This window comes from Alligator sinensis, unplaced genomic scaffold, assembly GCF_000455745.1.
Source record: "Alligator sinensis unplaced genomic scaffold, ASM45574v1 scaffold659_1, whole genome shotgun sequence".
Classification (NCBI taxonomy): Eukaryota; Metazoa; Chordata; order Crocodylia; family Alligatoridae; genus Alligator; species Alligator sinensis.
The window spans coordinates 1,057,516-1,076,897 of NW_005842265.1; the positions used below are offsets into that span (position 1 = coordinate 1,057,516).

General features: G+C 40.3%; 1 protein-coding gene across 3 annotated transcripts in view; it reads right to left on the minus strand.

The window, feature by feature from the left end:
• The window catches only part of IPO8 (importin 8), a 73,303-nt gene that overhangs the window by 38,375 nt on the left and 15,546 nt on the right, over nt 1-19,382 (minus strand). For all 3 annotated transcript variants that reach the window (XM_025209053.1, XM_025209051.1, XM_025209052.1), the window contains 8 exons: nt 16,642-16,798; nt 14,351-14,509; nt 12,509-12,665; nt 9,899-9,988; nt 7,696-7,790; nt 5,967-6,051; nt 2,411-2,545; nt 370-469 (listed from right to left, as the gene is read on the minus strand). In XM_025209053.1, the coding sequence (XP_025064838.1) occupies nt 370-469; nt 2,411-2,545; nt 5,967-6,051; nt 7,696-7,790; nt 9,899-9,988; nt 12,509-12,665; nt 14,351-14,509; nt 16,642-16,798 (978 nt within the window). The remainder of the gene's footprint in view (nt 1-369; nt 470-2,410; nt 2,546-5,966; nt 6,052-7,695; nt 7,791-9,898; nt 9,989-12,508; nt 12,666-14,350; nt 14,510-16,641; nt 16,799-19,382) is intronic.

A 19,382-nucleotide genomic window follows, 5' to 3' on the forward strand; every position in this document is an offset into this window, starting at 1 on the left:
CTGCTGAACTCCCAACCTACACAGCTAGCCCATCCATCCTGACTTACCTGGTATCAGACAGCCATTTTGAATCAAATGCATTCCCCCTAACACCCAAGAATGTTTGTATTTAGCCAAAATAAAAAACTGAGCTTGGTCTATAGTGAATAAGCAACCTCTTAAAGTTTCACTTACAACTACAGCATGTTATTTAAAAGGACCAATCTACCATACATGGTGGACTCTCTTTCAATTACCAGGTACATTTTAAAGAAAACTCATGTTATTTTTAGCATCGTGAATATTGGTGAAGATATAAAAGCTATAGTGCTGAATAAGGACAACAATAGTGAAAGCAGAGCCCTTAAAACATTAAGTATAAATATCTACCAAATTTCATGCGAATGTACTCATAAGGATCCTCCTGCCAGAGCTCTTCATCTTCATCTTTGTAACACATTAGAGAGAATATCACTTCTTCTGTTATACTCTATGAGAGAAAAGTCAAATATATTTAAGTGGCCAGAAACCTGATTCAAAAATAGCTTTTCCCTCTGCAACAAAGTAATTTACTGCTTTCTACTTTTTATACACCAGGGAGGTTCCTTTATCCAGTGCTCCATTAAATTATTTGTTTCTCATAGGGATAATCTCACAGTGTACATACCTGGCTTTTATGGCCGAGCATCTGATGAAGTAAGCTTCAGCCCACAAAAGCCTATAAGGTGCAAATTTATCCTGCCTTCTAGTTTACAGCGGACTCAGAAAGCAATAGTGATACAGTGATATGATCTGGAGGGCACAAACCAGTAACAGCAGAACATACTGTTCTGCACAGGGATTTTACAACGTGACACTTAAATGAAAGCAGATTTCTTATTTTCCCCTGATCCTCCTAATACTTGAGATTCATCTTCTGATACGTTACCTAAGCCAAGTGTTTATGCCATGAAAAATACACAAAGAAAACCAATTTATCTTTAGCTGCTCCTCTATATTCTAATTACAAAATATAGGTTAATTTCCTCAGAGGCTACCTTATCACTCCCTGTCCTTCTAAGGTCACTAGGTGAGTTCGTGCAGAGATTTGGAGTGAGGTACTATCAGTATTCAGATGACACCCAGCTCTCTCTGTCTCTCCGCTCTGCAGGCTCCTGTCCTTATGCAGTGCCTGGCTATAGTGAGGGATTGGATGTGGGTGAACCAATTGAAACTAAATCCAGACAAGACAGAGGTGATGGTGGTAGGCAGACCTTATGACTTACAGGTGCAATAGGGACATCTATCATTGATGGGGCTCAGCCTCCCTTTGTCACTCAGATTTGCAGCCTTGGGATACTCCTGGATCCTGTTGCTGCACCTGGTTCTTCAGGTAGCAATGGTGGCTAGGAGTACCTTTAAGCAACTCCATCTGGAGAGAAGGCTACAACCATTTACTTCAGGTTCAAATCCAGCTACCTTTGTTCATGCAATCGTAACCACACTAGCCTACTGCAGTGCACTCTATGTGGGGATGCCCTTGACAATTGTTCAGAAGCTCCAGCTGCTGCGGAACATGGTGGCCCACCTTCTGATGGAGATAGGCTGCCCAAAGCACATAACTCCAGTGCTTCAGAGTATGCACTGGTTTCTAATAGGTTTCCTGGCAAAATTCAAAGGTGCTGGTTTTGACCTAAAAGGCTTTAAATGGTTCAGGCACTAGGTACCTGAGGGAATTGCCTTCTCCCTTATGTTCTATCATGATCCTTAAGGTCAGCTGAAAGCAACCTCCTGTACCATCTTCGCACCAAGTTCACTCAGTAAAAATGCATAAGAAATTGTTCTTGGTAGTCATACCTCAGCTCTGGAACTCTCTCCATCTTGTGGCACATCAGAGTGTGAGCCTGGGCATCTTCCATGAATCAAACCTTTTATTTGGGCAGGTTTTAGCGGTTGGAGTTAAGATTTTGGGATGCTGTCTAGGAAGTTTACTTTTCTTACACACAATTTATTTCAAAATTTTTATCTACTGTTTTTTATTGTAAAGATGCCCTGAGCCTTTTGTGGGGTGAGAGCTATATATAAATCTAATAGATTAAATAAATGAATCTTCTCTTCTTCACAAAATCGTACTGTGAACTCTACAGTATAATCATATCTGAGCACTAAAGACAAAGCAATAAAAAGAGTAAGAGTATGACACCTTTGCAGTAGGAAGCAAAAGAAATAGCTGGTCTGTAAATGAAAAAGTTCTTATTGAAATAAAATACCTGTAATAAAAGCAAATGATAAACAGATAAATATAGTAACAAATCATATTTGTGTACATATGTTATTTTTCCCCCTGTTAGGTTGATGACAAGGTGAAATATTTCAAGTCCCTTGTAACAGATCAGAAGTTCCAATATCATCTGATGACATTTATTGTTAACAACAGTGTTCTTGCACAGACCTGTATGTGTGCTTTCATCTGTTTCCAGGTTACAGAGTGAATGACCCCTTGGTTCAGATAGTTTAAGATCTGCTGAATGACACGTGGAGCAACATATTCTTTTTGCCTGTACTGGTCTACGATTTTCAAGAGAACCTAAGGGAATAGCAAATTTGTTTGTTTTTTTTTAAATGAAACCTGAATATTGCCTCTCTCTCTTACATAAGCACGTGCATGCACAAACACACACACACACCCCCCACAAACCTCTTAATGAAGACATAATGATAAGTCAATGTCAACTGAAACAGAAATTCAGGTATTAATAATTTCTAAATTCCTTCTATCTAAAGACCAGAAATCTTTTACGCATTAAGGACCTGATCTTGAAAGCTTACATACATGCTTAACTTTATTACCCTGGGGAGTTCCACAAGAAGACGGCTTATAAGAAAAAAATTAGGTAAGTGCTGAAGTGTTTGAAGGCTCAGGTATTACATAGGCCTCACCACCCAAGGAACAGGTGACAGCCTCACTTCTACACATTAAAAAAAAGGCACAGAATTTAAAGCCTAAATTTTTAAACTTGTATGTATAAAACTTTTCACCTAAATCTGTAAATAGGATATAGAACAGTGGTTCTCCACCTTTTTCAGATTCAGGACACTCTACCATAATGTTTCTGAATTTGGCAGTACCCTAGTTAATAAGCATTATTGTAATGCCTCAGCTTACCTCAGTGGTTCTCAACTGGGATGATGCTGCTACTGCTGCAGCCGGATAAAACTATTTTCTCTAAATTGGTGCTTGTGGCTGGTGCCCCTCTGGTCTCTCCAGTGATGCTGCTGCTCCTATCAGCATTAGATTTATCAGATAAACTTAATGATGCACACTGCTCCTGGCAACAGAGGCATACAGGACAGAGACACCTAGCTGGTTCCAAACAGATAACATACAGGAACCACACAGATAAATCTGCAAGTGGCCGTAGTGTCGCCACCTCCAGGTGGCACAGTCCCATATGTCTCTGTTTCCAGAAGATGCCATGCAGGGCCAGCTGGGCTGGGAAGGCCTGTGGCAGGAGCAGGCACTCCTCCCAAAGCCACTTCCTAAGCTGGCTCCACACAAGACGTGTGGCAGTTTCACCTGCTGGCAGTAATTGCTGTTGCAATGCCCACACTGCAGCACCCCTGAAACCAACTCGCAGCACCCCAGTTGAGAACCACCAATATAGATGATTAATGTTAGGCATCCAAACCTGAAAAGAGAACCCTAACTGACTTTGCCAAAAACACAAAAATTGCAACAACATTCTTAACTATGTTACCTGCTGTAATCAATAGACCACATCTTTCCTATTAATAGAAATGCAAATGAAAACTTTCATTCTTTTCTTTCATTCTATAATGGAGACTTGCGATACTCAGGAACATAAAACATTACAGTAGAAGGAAACTAATTTGTATGAATGACAGAAATATTATTGTGAGTTACCAAGTATTTGAAACTGACAATCATATGAACAGTAATTAAAAAAAATAAAAAAAATCAATGCATAGCAAAATATTCTCTAATAATTTATTTTCTAAAGGGCAGTTTGTCTCATAATTTTTCACAGCAGAGTAATAAATCCCTTTGTGATTACACACAACCACACACACAGATATACATCTTCTAGCTCATTTTGTCTTTTCTTAGTCTTTTATGCTACATATGCCTTAAGGCAAGGACTGTCCATCTCACGCAGGGTTCAGCACTATGTCAGCATTTAACAAGAAATAGCGTATAGAGGGCTTAAGAATAGGACATTCACTACAGGTCTCTCATTACATCTGCTGAAAAATGTGGTGAATCATTAATTTAAGAACCAGAAATGGAAGAGACACCTCTGCAGATAATTTAGCCCATCTACCTACGAGGTAAATTGTTTCCCATGATATGTAATCTAGTCTTTTTATAGATTTGGGTTTTAAACATTCCAAGTAATGGGTTTGTGACCAGTACCACTGGGAGATTATTTTACAGTTTAAAAAGCCTCACCATCATGCAGTGTTCAAAATGATTATATCAAAGTATTTTCCTTTTTACATTCATCCATTACTACTAATTTTACCATTTGTACCTCCCTTAAGGCTCAGCACTTTCAAATGTATGAAGAATTATTTTATATTCTTCTTAATAGGCTTAAAATAACTATAAACATTTAATCTCACATTTTTTGTACATGGGGTAGGGAGAGACCATTCTGCTGTGCAGAGGATTTTGATATTTACAAATCTGGTTTCGTTCTGATCTGGAGAAAAATATTTCAAAATTCCTCACAAAAAAACCCCATGCTTTGGAGTATAGAAGCCCTGGGGTTTTTGGTTCAGGGCCCATTCTCAAAGCAGGCTGCCTGCAGCCACAAATCCTAGAAAGACAGGATGCCAGGGAGCTGCAAACCTAGAAGCCAGCAGTTTTTGGACATGGTTTCCAGGCTCCCCCATCATTATCCCTATCAGGCTGAAGGGTAATCAAGAGCTGGGGATTCCCAGCTAAGCCAGAAGCACTGAAGCTTAGGAGCAAGATCTGTCAGCTTTCCTGCCTCTTCAGGACCCAGCCTGGTAAGCAGTGGGCAATACAGGAACCTGTAAGCCCTTGAAGTCCTAGCTGAGCCAGAAGCCTGGAAGCAAGACTGCCCAGGGCTTGCAAACTGCAAGCTCCCCACCAGGCCATCTATCTGGCTGAAGGCACAAAAGGAACTTGAAAATCTCAACTGTGCCAGAAGCCTCAGTTTTTCATAGATTCATAGATATAGGGTTCAAAAGGACCTTGCAGATCTTCTAGTCTGACCCCCTGCCCTGGGCAGGAGAGAAAACTGGGCTCAAATGACCCCAGCGAGGTAATCATCAAGCCTCCTCTTAAAGACCCCCAAGGTAGGAGCCAGCACTACTTCCCTTAGAAGTTGGTTCCAGATCCTAGCCGCCCTGACTGTTTGGGAGTTTAGGTTCCAGAAAAGCTGCTGAGAAACTAGAAATCTGGAAGCCCAGGTTGTGAAAGAGCCAGTTGGGCAAGCTGGCAAGAAACTATGGAAGGTTTACTTGTGTTCCATAGCAGCCTTTATCACAACTGAACCATCTCCACAAAACATCCTAATGTTGGTGAATGGCTTTCCCCAAAGGAATAACATTCCATCAGAGATCTTCATTTTTATAAATTATACCTTTCAAGGTTTGCGCGTGTGGGCACGCATACACATGTAATATTTGCTACTGCCCTCCAAAACACCTCCGATCTTGTATCTTCCTGGCAGCAACACACAGTATAGAATCCAGTGTTTCAGGAGAGTTACAACAGACCTGCATACAAAGTGTGGCTTGGAAATGCATCTTTTTCTGAATTGATTCTCAGATGGAAATACCATGAATAGGTGTTCCAATTCATCTCTCACAACTGCACTAAAAGTTTGACAAGTTGTTTTTTGTACCTTTAAAGGGGCTGACTGGATTCCTAACATCACATATACAGATGCTACATATGAAGGTAACACACTTGTTCTGCAGCAGTTATCCTCCTAACTCAGAAAAATAATCTTTACCTGTTGGATTCCCACAGCATAGGTCTTTAAAAAGAACTCTGAAAATTCAAAGTATTCTTTTGTGACATTTCCAGGACTTCCATACCTTTAATAGAAAAGAGAATACAAGTATTCACATTTGTAAGATAAGTCTTTGTCACCAAAGAATTTATTTCAATGGACATCATTCTAGACCGTTAATTTCCTCATAATGTCCATTTCTCTTTTTTTCCAAAAGCATAGCATTGTAGCCAATAAATATAGCTGCACTATCATCACAGGAAATATATTTTATTTTTTATAAAAAATATTCATCCATGCCTTTATACTTTAAATTGAAGCATGAGTAGGTGGCTATTAAGTTAGAAAAAAGCTGAACAAATTTTACTGGAAACAGCAAGTACTAGGAAATTAAAACCTCAGTATTTGGGAGATTAAGACAGTCCTAGTAATTTACAGCATTCAAGAAATACTCAAATGTAAATAGATGTTGCATGAACATAAAATATGTATTGTTAATATTTCAAGAGCCACTGCACATATAAAATATACTATATTTTAATTAATAATAACATTTCTAAGCTGATCTTGTTTTTTACTAGAATAGTATCTCTAATAAGTTAATAGAATAGTATCTCTGATCACTGGTGGATAGCGGCATGGAGGTTTAGATAATATTCTACAGAGAATACTATAGTGTCTAGTACTTGTATTTACTTCTTTAAACCTTTATTATAAACATGTTAAAAACAAAAGGTGAAAGTGGAAAAATGTGTGGCCCAACCAGTGGCATGAACATCAGTAACAAACTACCATTTTCATTAAAGACTGAATTTAAGGTGCATGCCATTCCTAACTTTGTCTCGGTATTATTTTTGTTTTGCTTGGAGATCCCTTTAAAGAGTCTAAACTTATCTTAGTTTCAGTAAATATTAATTACCACGATGGCCAAAGGATGTTAAGCAGTTAGAGAACTGGTTAGGCAAAAAAAAAGAACCAGTCTAACCTCCTTTGACTTGAAGTTTCAGATCCAAACAAGGGCAGCTCAGCCCTTCATTTTTCTAACAACAAGTTGAAGATTAGTTTGGTTACTTTCAGTCAGACTTCTGGACAAAACCTAAAGTATATATACCACCTGATCCACTGGGTACCAAGGAACTTGTGGCATCTTCTGTAATTGCTGTATGTATATAAATTCATTATTCTACTAATCTCTTCTTTTCTAGTCTAAATCATACTAAAAATTGTCAAACTATGGAAAAAGCTCTAAATCTTACATAATGAACACACACGTGCACATACACTTCTAATAAACACAATCCCTGTTCATTTCACCTAGCAAAGGACTAGACAAGTTCCTAGGAAAGGCAGATGAGAACTAGAAATACTCATCTACTCCCTCCATAGTGATTTACATCCAGTGATCACCAGGCTTTCACAAACAATTTTATCTACCAATATCCCAGTGAAGTATGTAAGCGTGAACTCAGTTTCACAGGTGGGCGTAGCAAAACACAGAGAGATTACATCACTTCTCCAAAGCTACATAACATATCAGTGACAAAAATAGAAACAGAATCTAGAAATCTTGATTTCCAGTCAGCTTCTTTAACCAGTAGAACTACGATATTTTCTCATCACAAAATAAATAGTACATGTCCACTACAAATACAAAACACATATTATACATAACAGTATCCACAAAAAGAGCTAAGTAAAAGCTTACATTAGTTTTTAATTAGCACATTACCGTTCAAAAAGGCGAGCTACAATATGCAATGCCCACTTCTTACATTTCCACCATACCAGCTCTGGCCTATCATCTTCATCAATCTGTAAAGTCTCCTATAAAAAAAACAAAAACAGTGAATATCTACAAAAATTACATTCTAAACATGGCTTACCAAATGTACGAATACAATTTCAATTATTTTTCTTAAGAGTGATATCATGTTATTGGATTTTGTTATAATTCAATCCACAAAATGTTTTACTATACTAAAATGATCTACCCAAGAAGCCTTCATTTCCTGTACGTAATTATTTATGTTTCCACTTTCATATATTAAATATAACTGAAAACAACCACACACATACATGTATGTATCATGCAGTGATACAAAAGAAGTCAAAAGATGATATGGTTGTAAAGCTAGCAAATGTTAAAGTTAAGGTTTAACTCCATAATTCCATGTTACTGCTTGCCTCAGACTCATTCAATGATATAACATATGCATGCATCTCAACTACAAGATCATGCTGTGTATCTTTGCTACACTCCATTGCCTGTATTTAGGCTCTTGGTAGTGTTACACCGTCAGTCTCTGAGAGGTATGATTCTGCTTTAAAGCCTTGAGAGTCCAAACTCCTTTTAGGAGTTTTTTTCCACGGATTTGCCTAATCAGAACGGGTCAAAATTTGTAAAGTTCCTGATTCCTTGTTATCATTTGCCTTTATCTTATGCTTGTTTTCAATAATTATTGTTGCCGCTTTCCCCTGAAGTATCACTTGCTCCACTTTCCAGGAATAAAATCCTGTACAAAAGTTCTCTTTATAAAAGGCAAATTATTTACCAGGCAGTCCTGCACCTCTGAAAGATTCCTTCTTCCCAATCCAACTCTTTTCAAAGATTTGAGCGTAAATTGTGAAGTGATGGGCATGCGTGCATTCTGTAGACATAATTCTGAAATCCTTCTCTTATTCTTTTGGAATTACCATATTTACCCAAATGTAGGGTGACCCCAAATTTAAGACAATCTTCCAATAATTATATTCTATACATAGAAAATGTATAAATTTGTATAATTTCTACGTATAAAATATAGCTGTTGGAGGGTAGTTTTTAATTCATCCCCCTTACTACTACGGGGTGGCGGGCAGTGGGGTGGTAGAAGGTATGAGGTCAAGCAGCTTACCCCTACTTGCGCCTAACTTCCTGCCACCTCTGCCCCCTGCCTGCCCCCCTGTAGCATTGGGCTCCACCTTTCCCCTTCACCTCTGCCCCACCCCACTTCCCTTCCCCAGCCTCTACTCCCCATTTCTCCCCTGCCCTTACCCCTTCCCTGTGCCAGCAGGCTCCATCCCTGTTCTAGCCTGAGGCACTGAGCACGGCCCCAGTCCAGCCCCTGTAGCAGCTATGTGGGCTGCATGCTACTGTTATGGGGCTGGACTGAGCCCATGATCAGTACTCCAGTCTGCAGTGCAGATGAAGCCTGCCAGCATGAAGCAAGGCTAAGTGAGGGGGAGGGGAGGGAGAGGAGCAGGTGGGAGAGCAAAGGCTGAGCGGGAAGGGGAAATGGGGCTGAGCGGGAGGGGGAAATGAGGAGATGAGGCTGCAGCGGGAAGATGGCAGGGTTCAGAGGTGGTGGAGGGATGGATAGACCCAGGCAGGCAGCAGCTGTGGCTATGTCCCCAACTTCAGGTAGAGGCTGGGGCTCGAGCCACAGAAGTTGCCTGCCTTGTACTCAGTTCTAAGACACAGGGCTTTTCTCCCCATGTTAATGAGGAAAAAACCTTTGTCTTAGAAGCAAGTAAATATAGTACTGTTTTGTTTTTTTTAATGAGGAGGAGTGAGGACAGAAAGGAGGAACAGATACAAATTTTGTGTATTTATCTAAATGTTCTGAAAATCTTACTACAGGATATTACATATCTGCCTGCTCAAGGTGAGCTTTTGCTGCTTGTTTCTGAAAGAAACTGGTTAGCCAGTATGGGAATCTATAAAGTACTTAAGATTGTAGCAGGTACTATGTTTGGCCTCACAAGGTCAAAATCGGAGAGCTACGCAAGTTGCCTGTATGATCTATGCCAGACACAAACCTAAAAATGGGAGTTCAGCATAGATGGCATTTAAAAAATATAGATTAATTCAATAATCGCTCTATATGGACCATGTCCATTCCTCTATCCTACAGAAATCAGTGGCAGTCTTTCTTCAGTAAAGTACACCTTACAGCAGGCACATTTCTGTCAATGGTGGTACGGAAGATCTCCATCCACTGAGTCATGGTCTGATTATTCACCAGCTGAAGAGGCAATGCATACTAAAAGAAGAGAAGAAAACAGAATCAAGAACAAATTAATTTTCTCCAAAGAACATATGAGACATTTCTATACTTTTCTGAGAAACTGTGACTTCTCTTTAAATGAATTTGATGTATTACTGCATAAGAAGAAATATCTGAGTTTTAAATGAGCTATTTCAGGTCCTAGTAGCAGTCTGGCTGTGTCAGCACAGGGATCAGTATGGGTAGGCACCATTGTAATTCAAGCTTCAGGGGATTTCAGCAGAAAGCCCAAAATTTATTGTTTTCCCCAAAGCTGGAAAACTGCAATTTGGCCAGAAATGGTCTGAAACCATGGGGGAGAAGGAGAGTGGGGAAACAAGTAAAAAAAAACAACCTCACCTGAAGCACAGAGAAGAAAGGCAGCAGGGCCCCAGAAACACTGTGGAAGTCCCATGTGTTTACAGAGGCAGCCTCGTACAGTCTGAGTCCCTGCCAGGGCTCAGCCAATCAGGTTGTTCAATTTCCTGCTTTGGCAGGGAGTTTAAAAACCCTGTCCAGAGCAGAGCAGGTAAGTACTAAGTACCCCCTGCCCTAAAGGCAGCTGGCACAGACATGCCAGGTGTCTGCCCCCCACCAGTTAGGTGTGGGGCACAGGGTGCTGCTGCCACAGGGGTGAGCCCACTTTTTCTCCCACCGGAGCCTGAATTACAGTGGTCCTTAAGTATGGGTTAATTTATCCATGGATGCTGCTGTGGCTAAATTACTACTAGTATTTTAAAGGCTGACTGTGAAAAGTTCAGACTAGAGGAAAACATATCAACTCAACAAAACAGACTGATTAAAAGATAGAGACATTCTGTATCATTCTCTGCTACTCTGAGATATATAACAGATAAGTTTGCCTAGAAGTTAACATGCATCAATACATCAAGGACACTCAGCTCTCTCCCAGCTTTGTATAACTTGTAAGATATGGCAAACTGTGTCAGTAAGTGTCCAACTAAGACTGGTGCACAAATAAGGACAGCACGGAAGCTACTGACAGCGCCATCTAGACAAAACTGAGACAATTGTAAACTGGAGACAGGAGCTAAAGAATATCACAGGGATAATACTTGTTCTCTTAACTGAAGTTTGCAATGTAAGTATGGTGTTAGATATCTGTTCCTTTTGGACAACTACATCACACTAGTGATCAGGGCAGCTTATCAACATTTTTCACTAAGCAAAATGTTGCAACTTTTTCTCATCACTGTTGACTTTGTAATTCTTAGCCAGACCTTTGTCACCTCAAGACAACTATTGCAATGTGCTCTATACAGGTCTACCTCAGGGGTGCTCAAACAACAGCCTGTGGACCAGATCTGGCCCCCAGCACCTTGTCATCCAGCTTGCAGGACTCCCCATTGCCCTGCATAGTGGGTCAGGTCCACAGGGTGGCACAGGGCCTGGTCCCAGTGTATGGGAGAAATGCAGGGCCCTGAGAGTCCAATCCCTGCATATGGGATTGCGTGGGGGCAGCATGGAGCCCTGGGGCCCAATCCTGGTGCATAGAGTCAGATTCAGACCACAGACTGGCCTCATGCCCCTCATTTGGCCTCCAGGGCCGAAAGCTTGAGCACCATTGAGGTACATAATAAATCTATTTAGAAATTGGAACTAATTCATATACAGCAGCAAAACAGACCATTAAATTTATCTCATTATAAGTGAGTCAGTTTTCTGGAATCGGCACTGGCTGCAGACTGATCTGCAGGTGAATTTAAGATGTTGCTCTTGATCTACAAGTTTAGTAACCTGCCTACCTGAGAAACCACATTTTTCCCATGCAATACTGTTTTAGCTACAGTTAAGCTGAGGCACTCAGGCTAGAAAGAGGGACTACTGACAAGACAGTCTCTGTGAAAGTCCCCTAACTTTGTAACTTGCTCCTCCTGGTAAAGGACTGCTCAAATCTACTGATCTTTAGAAAAGTGTCATGAGCTAGGATTTTAGGGGACCCTCTAAAATGCTGGAATAGAATTGTTAACTAAGTGTAACCCAATTTTGTTGTCCCAAATTGCTGGCAGATTAATTTGATATATTCAGAGCATCACAAGTTTAAATAATTTACCAGGTTGCCTTTTGGAAAGTATAGTTGAGTCTTTGGATCTACTGTCATCATTTTTTCTCCTACAACCACCAAACAGTTATACTAATCCTCTACGATTGCTTTAGCGCTGTAAAACATACAGCTCCTGTTTTATCTGTCATATTCTAAATGCATCTCTCTTATCAAACTCATAGCACCTTAGTAGACAAAGAATGCAACAATGAATAAATGTATTAAACATTTTTAGAAGAAACATGTAGCAAGATAGTTGGAGGCAGGCGCTACACTAGTAAGCCTGTTAGAGGATGAGTATACTAACTAAACAATGACACTCCAACATGTGCTACCACTTTCATAAGATGCTAAACAACACCCTCTAGGTACTCAAATAGTCTCAACACGATGGCATGAGTGTCCCCCACCAATTTCAAAATTCAGAGTGCTCCATCTGCACAGAAGACTACCTGAACAAGTGCATAGAAGATTTTTAAGATCTGTTTCTGAAGCAGTACAGAGTAATGGGAGTTATCGGGAAGAAGATGGATCATCTGCTGCTGGATCCGAGGCAAAAATATTTGCATTGCTGCTATAAGAGGATCGCGCTCCTCTGCTTTCTTGTACCTGCAAAAGATGACAAACATGCCTGTCTAAGGTTCGAGCAATCTCTGTTTTAATGCTAGCTTCAGGCTACTGATCTAAATATTCTACCTCTAAAAACAAAAATGTAATATTCATTAATATAACATTTTTTCATTTTTTCCCTGTTTGGGCTTCCATCTGACAGCCCATATAATAGTGCAAATCCTTTTGCCAGAGGATAGAGATACAAAAAGACAAAGTTATGTAAACTGACTAGGGCTTATTTCATTTTCTTTGCTACTAGGTTGTAAGCCCCTTGGAATTGCGACTAAGACTTCTCATATGCTTATATAAGGCAAAGTCTTATGTAACAGGTGTTGAATATATTAAAACTAATATTCTTTAACAGTGAGACACGGCTCTGCTTAGCTGCATTCAGTTGGGTTCCTTTTTAATTTATATTTGTTTTTGTGGTGTATGTTTTAAAGAATTTTGAGAGAGAACTTTAAGAGAGACTGATTATCTGAGATACCTCAATGTCTATGTCTCCAGCTCACTGCAGCAAGTATTACGGGGCTCGGTATCTCTGAAAATTGGGCCCAACATACAGATAACATTGGGTAAAAATAACAGTAATTAGAGTTACTAAGAGCCAGTAGATGGCTCTATACGATCTCAAAGAAAAAGTATGATGAGGTTCTTTACTCTCCAGAGGGCACTTCAGCAACATGGGTAGCCAAAAAACTGTTCTCTCAGTTGACAAAGCAAGGGCCTGAAAGCACTGAAAGAGGCAATAAATTTGCGGGAAATGGTAAATATCAGGGTAAAGTTGTGTGGCTCATTACTTTCAAGTTTTGCTCTTTCTATTCCCTAGCTTCCCTCTTGCCCTGCCACATACCTTCAAGAGCTGAGCCAAACTGAAGGCAAGTCCTGAAATTTTACAAGTTATCCACTTTTCAAAAAGTGGTGTTTCAGGCATTTCCTCATGGAATAGCTTCGAAGATGTATACAATGCACTTTGCAATACAGTATGTCCTGTTAACTCTGACCAATCCCAAAGATCCATGGTATTTCATTTGGTATAAAGGCTGAAATCATACCATAAACTGAAGTTTTTCCTTTCACTTCACAACACTGTTGTGTGCAGATTAGCCTCCTGGCTATTGCTTCTCAATCAAGAATGGGCTTCATTTCAGTTATACAATAGCACAGAGCTAATATATTTACTTAAATTTTAAATTAAAGTTTTTGAGATAAACTCTCTCCCCTACCCATATGTTGCTTGTCAGATTAGTAAGGACTATGTCTTTGTGTGTTTGAAGGGTGCACAGCCAAATGTGGCACTATCAGACCACAGTAAATGGTTCTACTACCCAATTTGTAAAACATTTTGGGATCTTGCAATCAAAAAATGCTACATCATTTTAAGTTAACCTGCTTGTGAACAAAATAAGATATAATAGCCAAAGAAAAGCCTTGAGAAACAATCAGGCTGCAAAGAAAATAGTTACTAAACGATAGACTATTGCTGTATTTTCAGCTTTCAATTTGCTAATGATAGATTATAATAGCTCATTTACTTTCAAAAAGAAAAGAAAAACTCATGGCAATCAGAATTTCCCAGCATTTGTCTGAACTCCTTATAGAATCGTCGGTGTTCTTAGGTAAAGGAATTGACTGAGATAAAAAAATTCTGATTTCCATTCTGTTGATGAAAATCCACTTACTCGTAAGTCTTTACCAGCTGATACAGGCACAGCAGGCTGCCAAGCCAGCTTCCACTGTTCTGAGACTGCAAATAATAGCCTATCTTGTCTACCACTGCTGTCCAATGGCCAGGAAAGTCATGTTTAATGATAGCACGCAGGCACATTGTCAACTGGGCCCTAAAACATGAGGGAAAAATAACACAGTGTGAAATAAAGCTATAGTAAGCAGTTTATACTAAAGGGCTAACAGCAAACTCACATTATTAATCATAGCAGTGTACTAGGAGATGCATGCTTGAGAATACTGGAAGCTTTCTAAGAGAAGGGAAAAAAAAAAGATGGTGACATGAAGCACAGACTTCCTCCTCCCACTACTATGGCAAGCAGAAAACAACAGAAGGCACAAAACGTGATGTAGATCTCCATTAGTGTTGTTATCTGATTCCAGTAGTGTTGTTTGGGGGTTAAGTATTATTGGTCACGTCAGACTCCTTCAGTTTGGATGGTCTGTGCGCATGTTGTCAGGATACTGTCAATGATCCTGTGCCCCTAATGAGCTTGTTATTCCAAAAAAGAGACTGCAGGTTTTGGTTCTTAATAACAAAAACTCAGCCAGGTTTTTTGTTTCCAGATACAAACCTAGACACTAGTATCCATGACCAACTGACATATGCACGGTACAGACCTGAACATAACCTTTAAACCCAGTACAAAGTAGTAAGGTTCCCAGGCCCCTTTTTATGCACCAATCAAAATAATTTCATGTTTACAGAAAACACATCCTAGTTCTTTCCAATTAATGCAATATTCCCACCACATATGGACACCTGTAGCCAGGTGACTCTGATCTCTCTTCTGGTATTCTGTACAGGTCTCAACAATTCATTCTCTATCTGCTAGCCTTGGAGGCTCCTTTAAAACTAATTAGCTGCTTTCCCCAGTGTTTGTGTGCAATCCATATATAGTATGTCTAGGTATACCATATCTGAGGCCTACTTCACTTCATGCTGTTTACTAGTCCTCCATATGATTTGTATTTGCACTGATTGATGGTTGTGTTAATCCATGCTCTAGCGAGACCTACACACAACTGTTACAGTCAACATCAAAATGATTTTGGAATAACGGCACAAGAGACTGTCAGCCTCCTTTTTATCCACTGAACAGTAACAGTATTTGCAGCAGCAATACAAGTTTATCTCTACAAATGGAGATCCTGGTCGGTGTGTAGTCTCTAGTCCCAGGATGGCCATTCACTCATTTGCTTTTCTGGTAAGACTGCAAACAAGGAGGCCACCTACTGACGACTGCAATATTTACTTTTTCTAAAGGTTGAACACATGTCCATAGGACTCTGGCCCATGCCCCAAAGTCATTTTACTTAGGCAATGAATGGTCATAAACTGATAATAATCCTACAGATTCTAACCTGTACTCTTGCATAGCCACAATAGCATTTCCTAACTTTCCCCAGCCATGTTTAGATTGTAACCTTACTGGGCCCAGAGGGGTGCCTTCACACATGCTGTGCTGCTCTGCACACACTACCACACACCTGGAAGCAGTGTACCTGCATCCACACAGTGCCAGACAAGAGCTAATTAGCAGTACTAATTAATCTGCCCCCAGAAGTTTTTGGATGGGTTTACACTGCTTCCAGTCGAGCTGTAGTACAAAGAGAGCAGCACAGAATGTTTGAGGGTGCAACTGCCATACACAAAAAGCCAGCAAAAAAAATGAAGCAAGCTTCACAATTAGGTATAAAAGTAGTGAAAAAAACTGAGAAAAGGACTTGAGGAAAATCTGCTCTCACGTTATAATGTGAAGGGCAGAAATTCAGTGGCTGGCTGAGATCACCAGTGGGACAATCCCACTCACCAATGTGCCTTGAAATTGTAGGATAAACAGGATGTAACCAGAGCAATTGTCAGAGTTGCTTTAAACTATCTGTGCTTTATAGTAAAGCTCATCTTTGTGAACAGAAGACACAGGTTAAAACACAGCCAAATCTCACAAGAGAGAGCGAGCAAGAGACAGAGAAGCAAGCAAATTCTCAATGCACCATACAATGAAGTATTCAAACAAGAGGATAAACCACATCACAAAGCTCTCGTCCAGGTGGTTGTGCTTCTGAAAAATGTATGGACATAAACATACTAAAATGGATTATTACAATTTTATTTTCAAACCAATTACATACTTCAGGCACCATGGTGCTGCACATGCTCATACTGCTTTCAAATGGAACTACGGGTTCTGACCACCTCTAAAATCAGGACTTGGTGAATATTATACATAACATAATGTACCTCACTAAGTCAGGAGACCGAATTATTCCTTCCACAATGTTATCGCGAATTTGCTGGCGATCATTTTCATGAATGTTGAATGGAAACACTGCTTCTCCCGGTGGTGGCTCCCGATCTGGCCAGTACTGCGTTACCATGTTCTTCAGGTAAATGGCAGCTAAGTAAGACAATAAAGTTAGCAACTTGAAAACACATGTTTAAATGAAACTCTACACCAACTCCAAGCCATTCCCCTGCTGTGTATGGAGTAGCATAAAATGATGTGAAACTATGGAATAGCACCTGGAAAAAAGGCTAAGGCTAAGGACTACTGAATGTCTGTCCTTTATCAATTGTGACATACAGGAGAACTTCAACACTGGACCCTAGCTTCTCATCACTAGAAAAATATACAGGCAACCCACACTTAGTGCTCTTAATTGGTTCCTGAAAAACTGAGCGTTAAGTGAAACGAGCGTTAAGCAAAACCAAAAGTATTTGACGACCCAAGACAGGGACCACAATTGTTTTTAATGACCTAAGATGGCGACCGCGAGCATTATAATGAAACTCGCTGAGTGCTAAGTGAAATCAGGTATCAATTTCAAATAAACGTTATAGTGAAATAGCGCTAAGTGAAACAGCGTTAAGCGGGGATTGCCTGTAAGGATCAAATTGTTGATCCTCAATAGAGCACAGAAATGTTTTAATCAACTCCTGCTGGGCAATAATTTTTACTATAATCGACTTTGTTAAGCTATCCCAAGAATTTATCAGCCTCAGCACAAAACCTACTTATCTGACATTTGCTACATTTATGATGATTGGAAGTTTATATTAATTCACCATTCAACCATTCACCATTCAACCACTCATTTTGCAGGGCTGACTTGAAACAAATCATAATTGTATGCATAGTCAGGATGTTCTACTTGGGGAAATGCCTGGGCAAAGTCAGCAAACTGGCACAGAGCCTACCTTGTATTCACACAACAACGTCTGTTGTAAACTCCCTAATCTTTAGCTCATTATTAAAGTCTCCATGATCTCTTGGAAATGCTCCCCACAATCTCCTATGTAAAGTCATTAAAATTGCTACCTGAAAATCTTCAATTGAAAATAAACAGCACTTACACTTCAAAAAAATATAGTGTTTTGCCCATAACTACTTTTTGGGAACAAGGGAACCGTGACATCATTTATTCGTAATTAGCCTTTAGAATATCATTCTTCTTTACTGTTCTTTTTTTAGTCAATTCTTGAGTACGGCTTTAAGGCATAAATCAGACATTGCAGAATAGAATATTTTTCTCAGTGATTGAAAAGTGCAGTATTTTAAAAGAGGAAACTGGATGCAAGAAAAGCCATGCCATGTTTACGACAAACTAGGGTATTCAGACAGAAAAAAACACCACCAGGATTAGGGTGGTGATCATTCAACATGAGAGCCTAAAACAGTGGTGTTTACCTCCAGCCTGTGGGCCGGACCTGGCCCATGGAGCCATATCATGCAACCTGTGGGTCTTCCCACAGGTCCCAAAATTTGGCAGTGAGGGAGCAGTAGTAGCATTAATTGCTCTCAGAGTTGCAGCACTGCTACCCCGCTGCCAAAATTTTGGACCTGTGGCCAGCCCTGCAGTTCAGATGATACAGTTCACTGTGTCAGACTGTTCTAGGTCCAGCGCACAGGGTCAAGCTTGCATGCAAGGTTGGGCCAATGAGTTGGATCTCACCCATGAGCTGACCCCACATGCCAACCCCATGCACAGGATCCACCCCACAGACCAGTCCCAACCCACTTATCCAGACCATGGGGCCGGAGAGGTTAAGCACCACCGGCTTCAAGCACTAAGAATATGGCAGGACATCTGCTTTCTACCTGGACCACAATCTTGTAAAAATTCTTACTCTTTCACAACACATGTAGTATTCTGCCAATTCACAAATTTGCCTTAAATTTATCATTTTTCCACTACTAACTCCCTCTACAAAAATATATTGAACTATGCTCCACAAATGAATCACCACATTTACTCAAATATAAGATGACCCTGAATATAAGATGACACCCAAATGATTACATTCTATGCATGAAAACATTCTAAATTTGTTGTAATTTTCCTGGTATAGAATCTAATTATTGGAGATTTGCATTGAATTTGCCCCCCTCCCACTGTTACAGCAGGGAAAACAAATATGGGGTCAGGTAGTCCCTTTGCCATTTGTCTCCCTCCAACTTCTTCCCCCTGCAACCCCTTCCTCTCCTCCTCACTATCAGACCCTGCTCTCCCTGAGCACATGGAAGCCAGGAGCAAATCTGAAAACAATGAACTTGAAATATACATAGCTGCAGTAATTTGCAAACAGTTCCCATAGACTTATGTCATCTGGATTTGGTGCATTTTATGTTTTGAAACTGCTCCAAGTTTTTAGTGCAGGTGCTCCATAACTACACTTTTAAGCAGCACTTTTATATTTACTAGGAGTGGACTGATAAAGATTTTCTTGACAGATACTGATAGCTGATTATTAGCCAGCCAGCCATGTCAGCTGATATTGATCCGATAGCCGACTTACAGGAATGCAGCCAGGCAGCTTGGAAAGCAGTGTCCTGTCGGTAAGTCTGTAGAGGGGAAGGGGCATGGGGAGGCAGATCAAGGCCCCCACAGTGATGCAGTGGGGTAGGGGCAGGGGCTGGGGCAGGCGCTGCCCAATCAATGCGGTGAATGCAAACCCAGGGCCGGGAGTGGGACAGCGCTGTG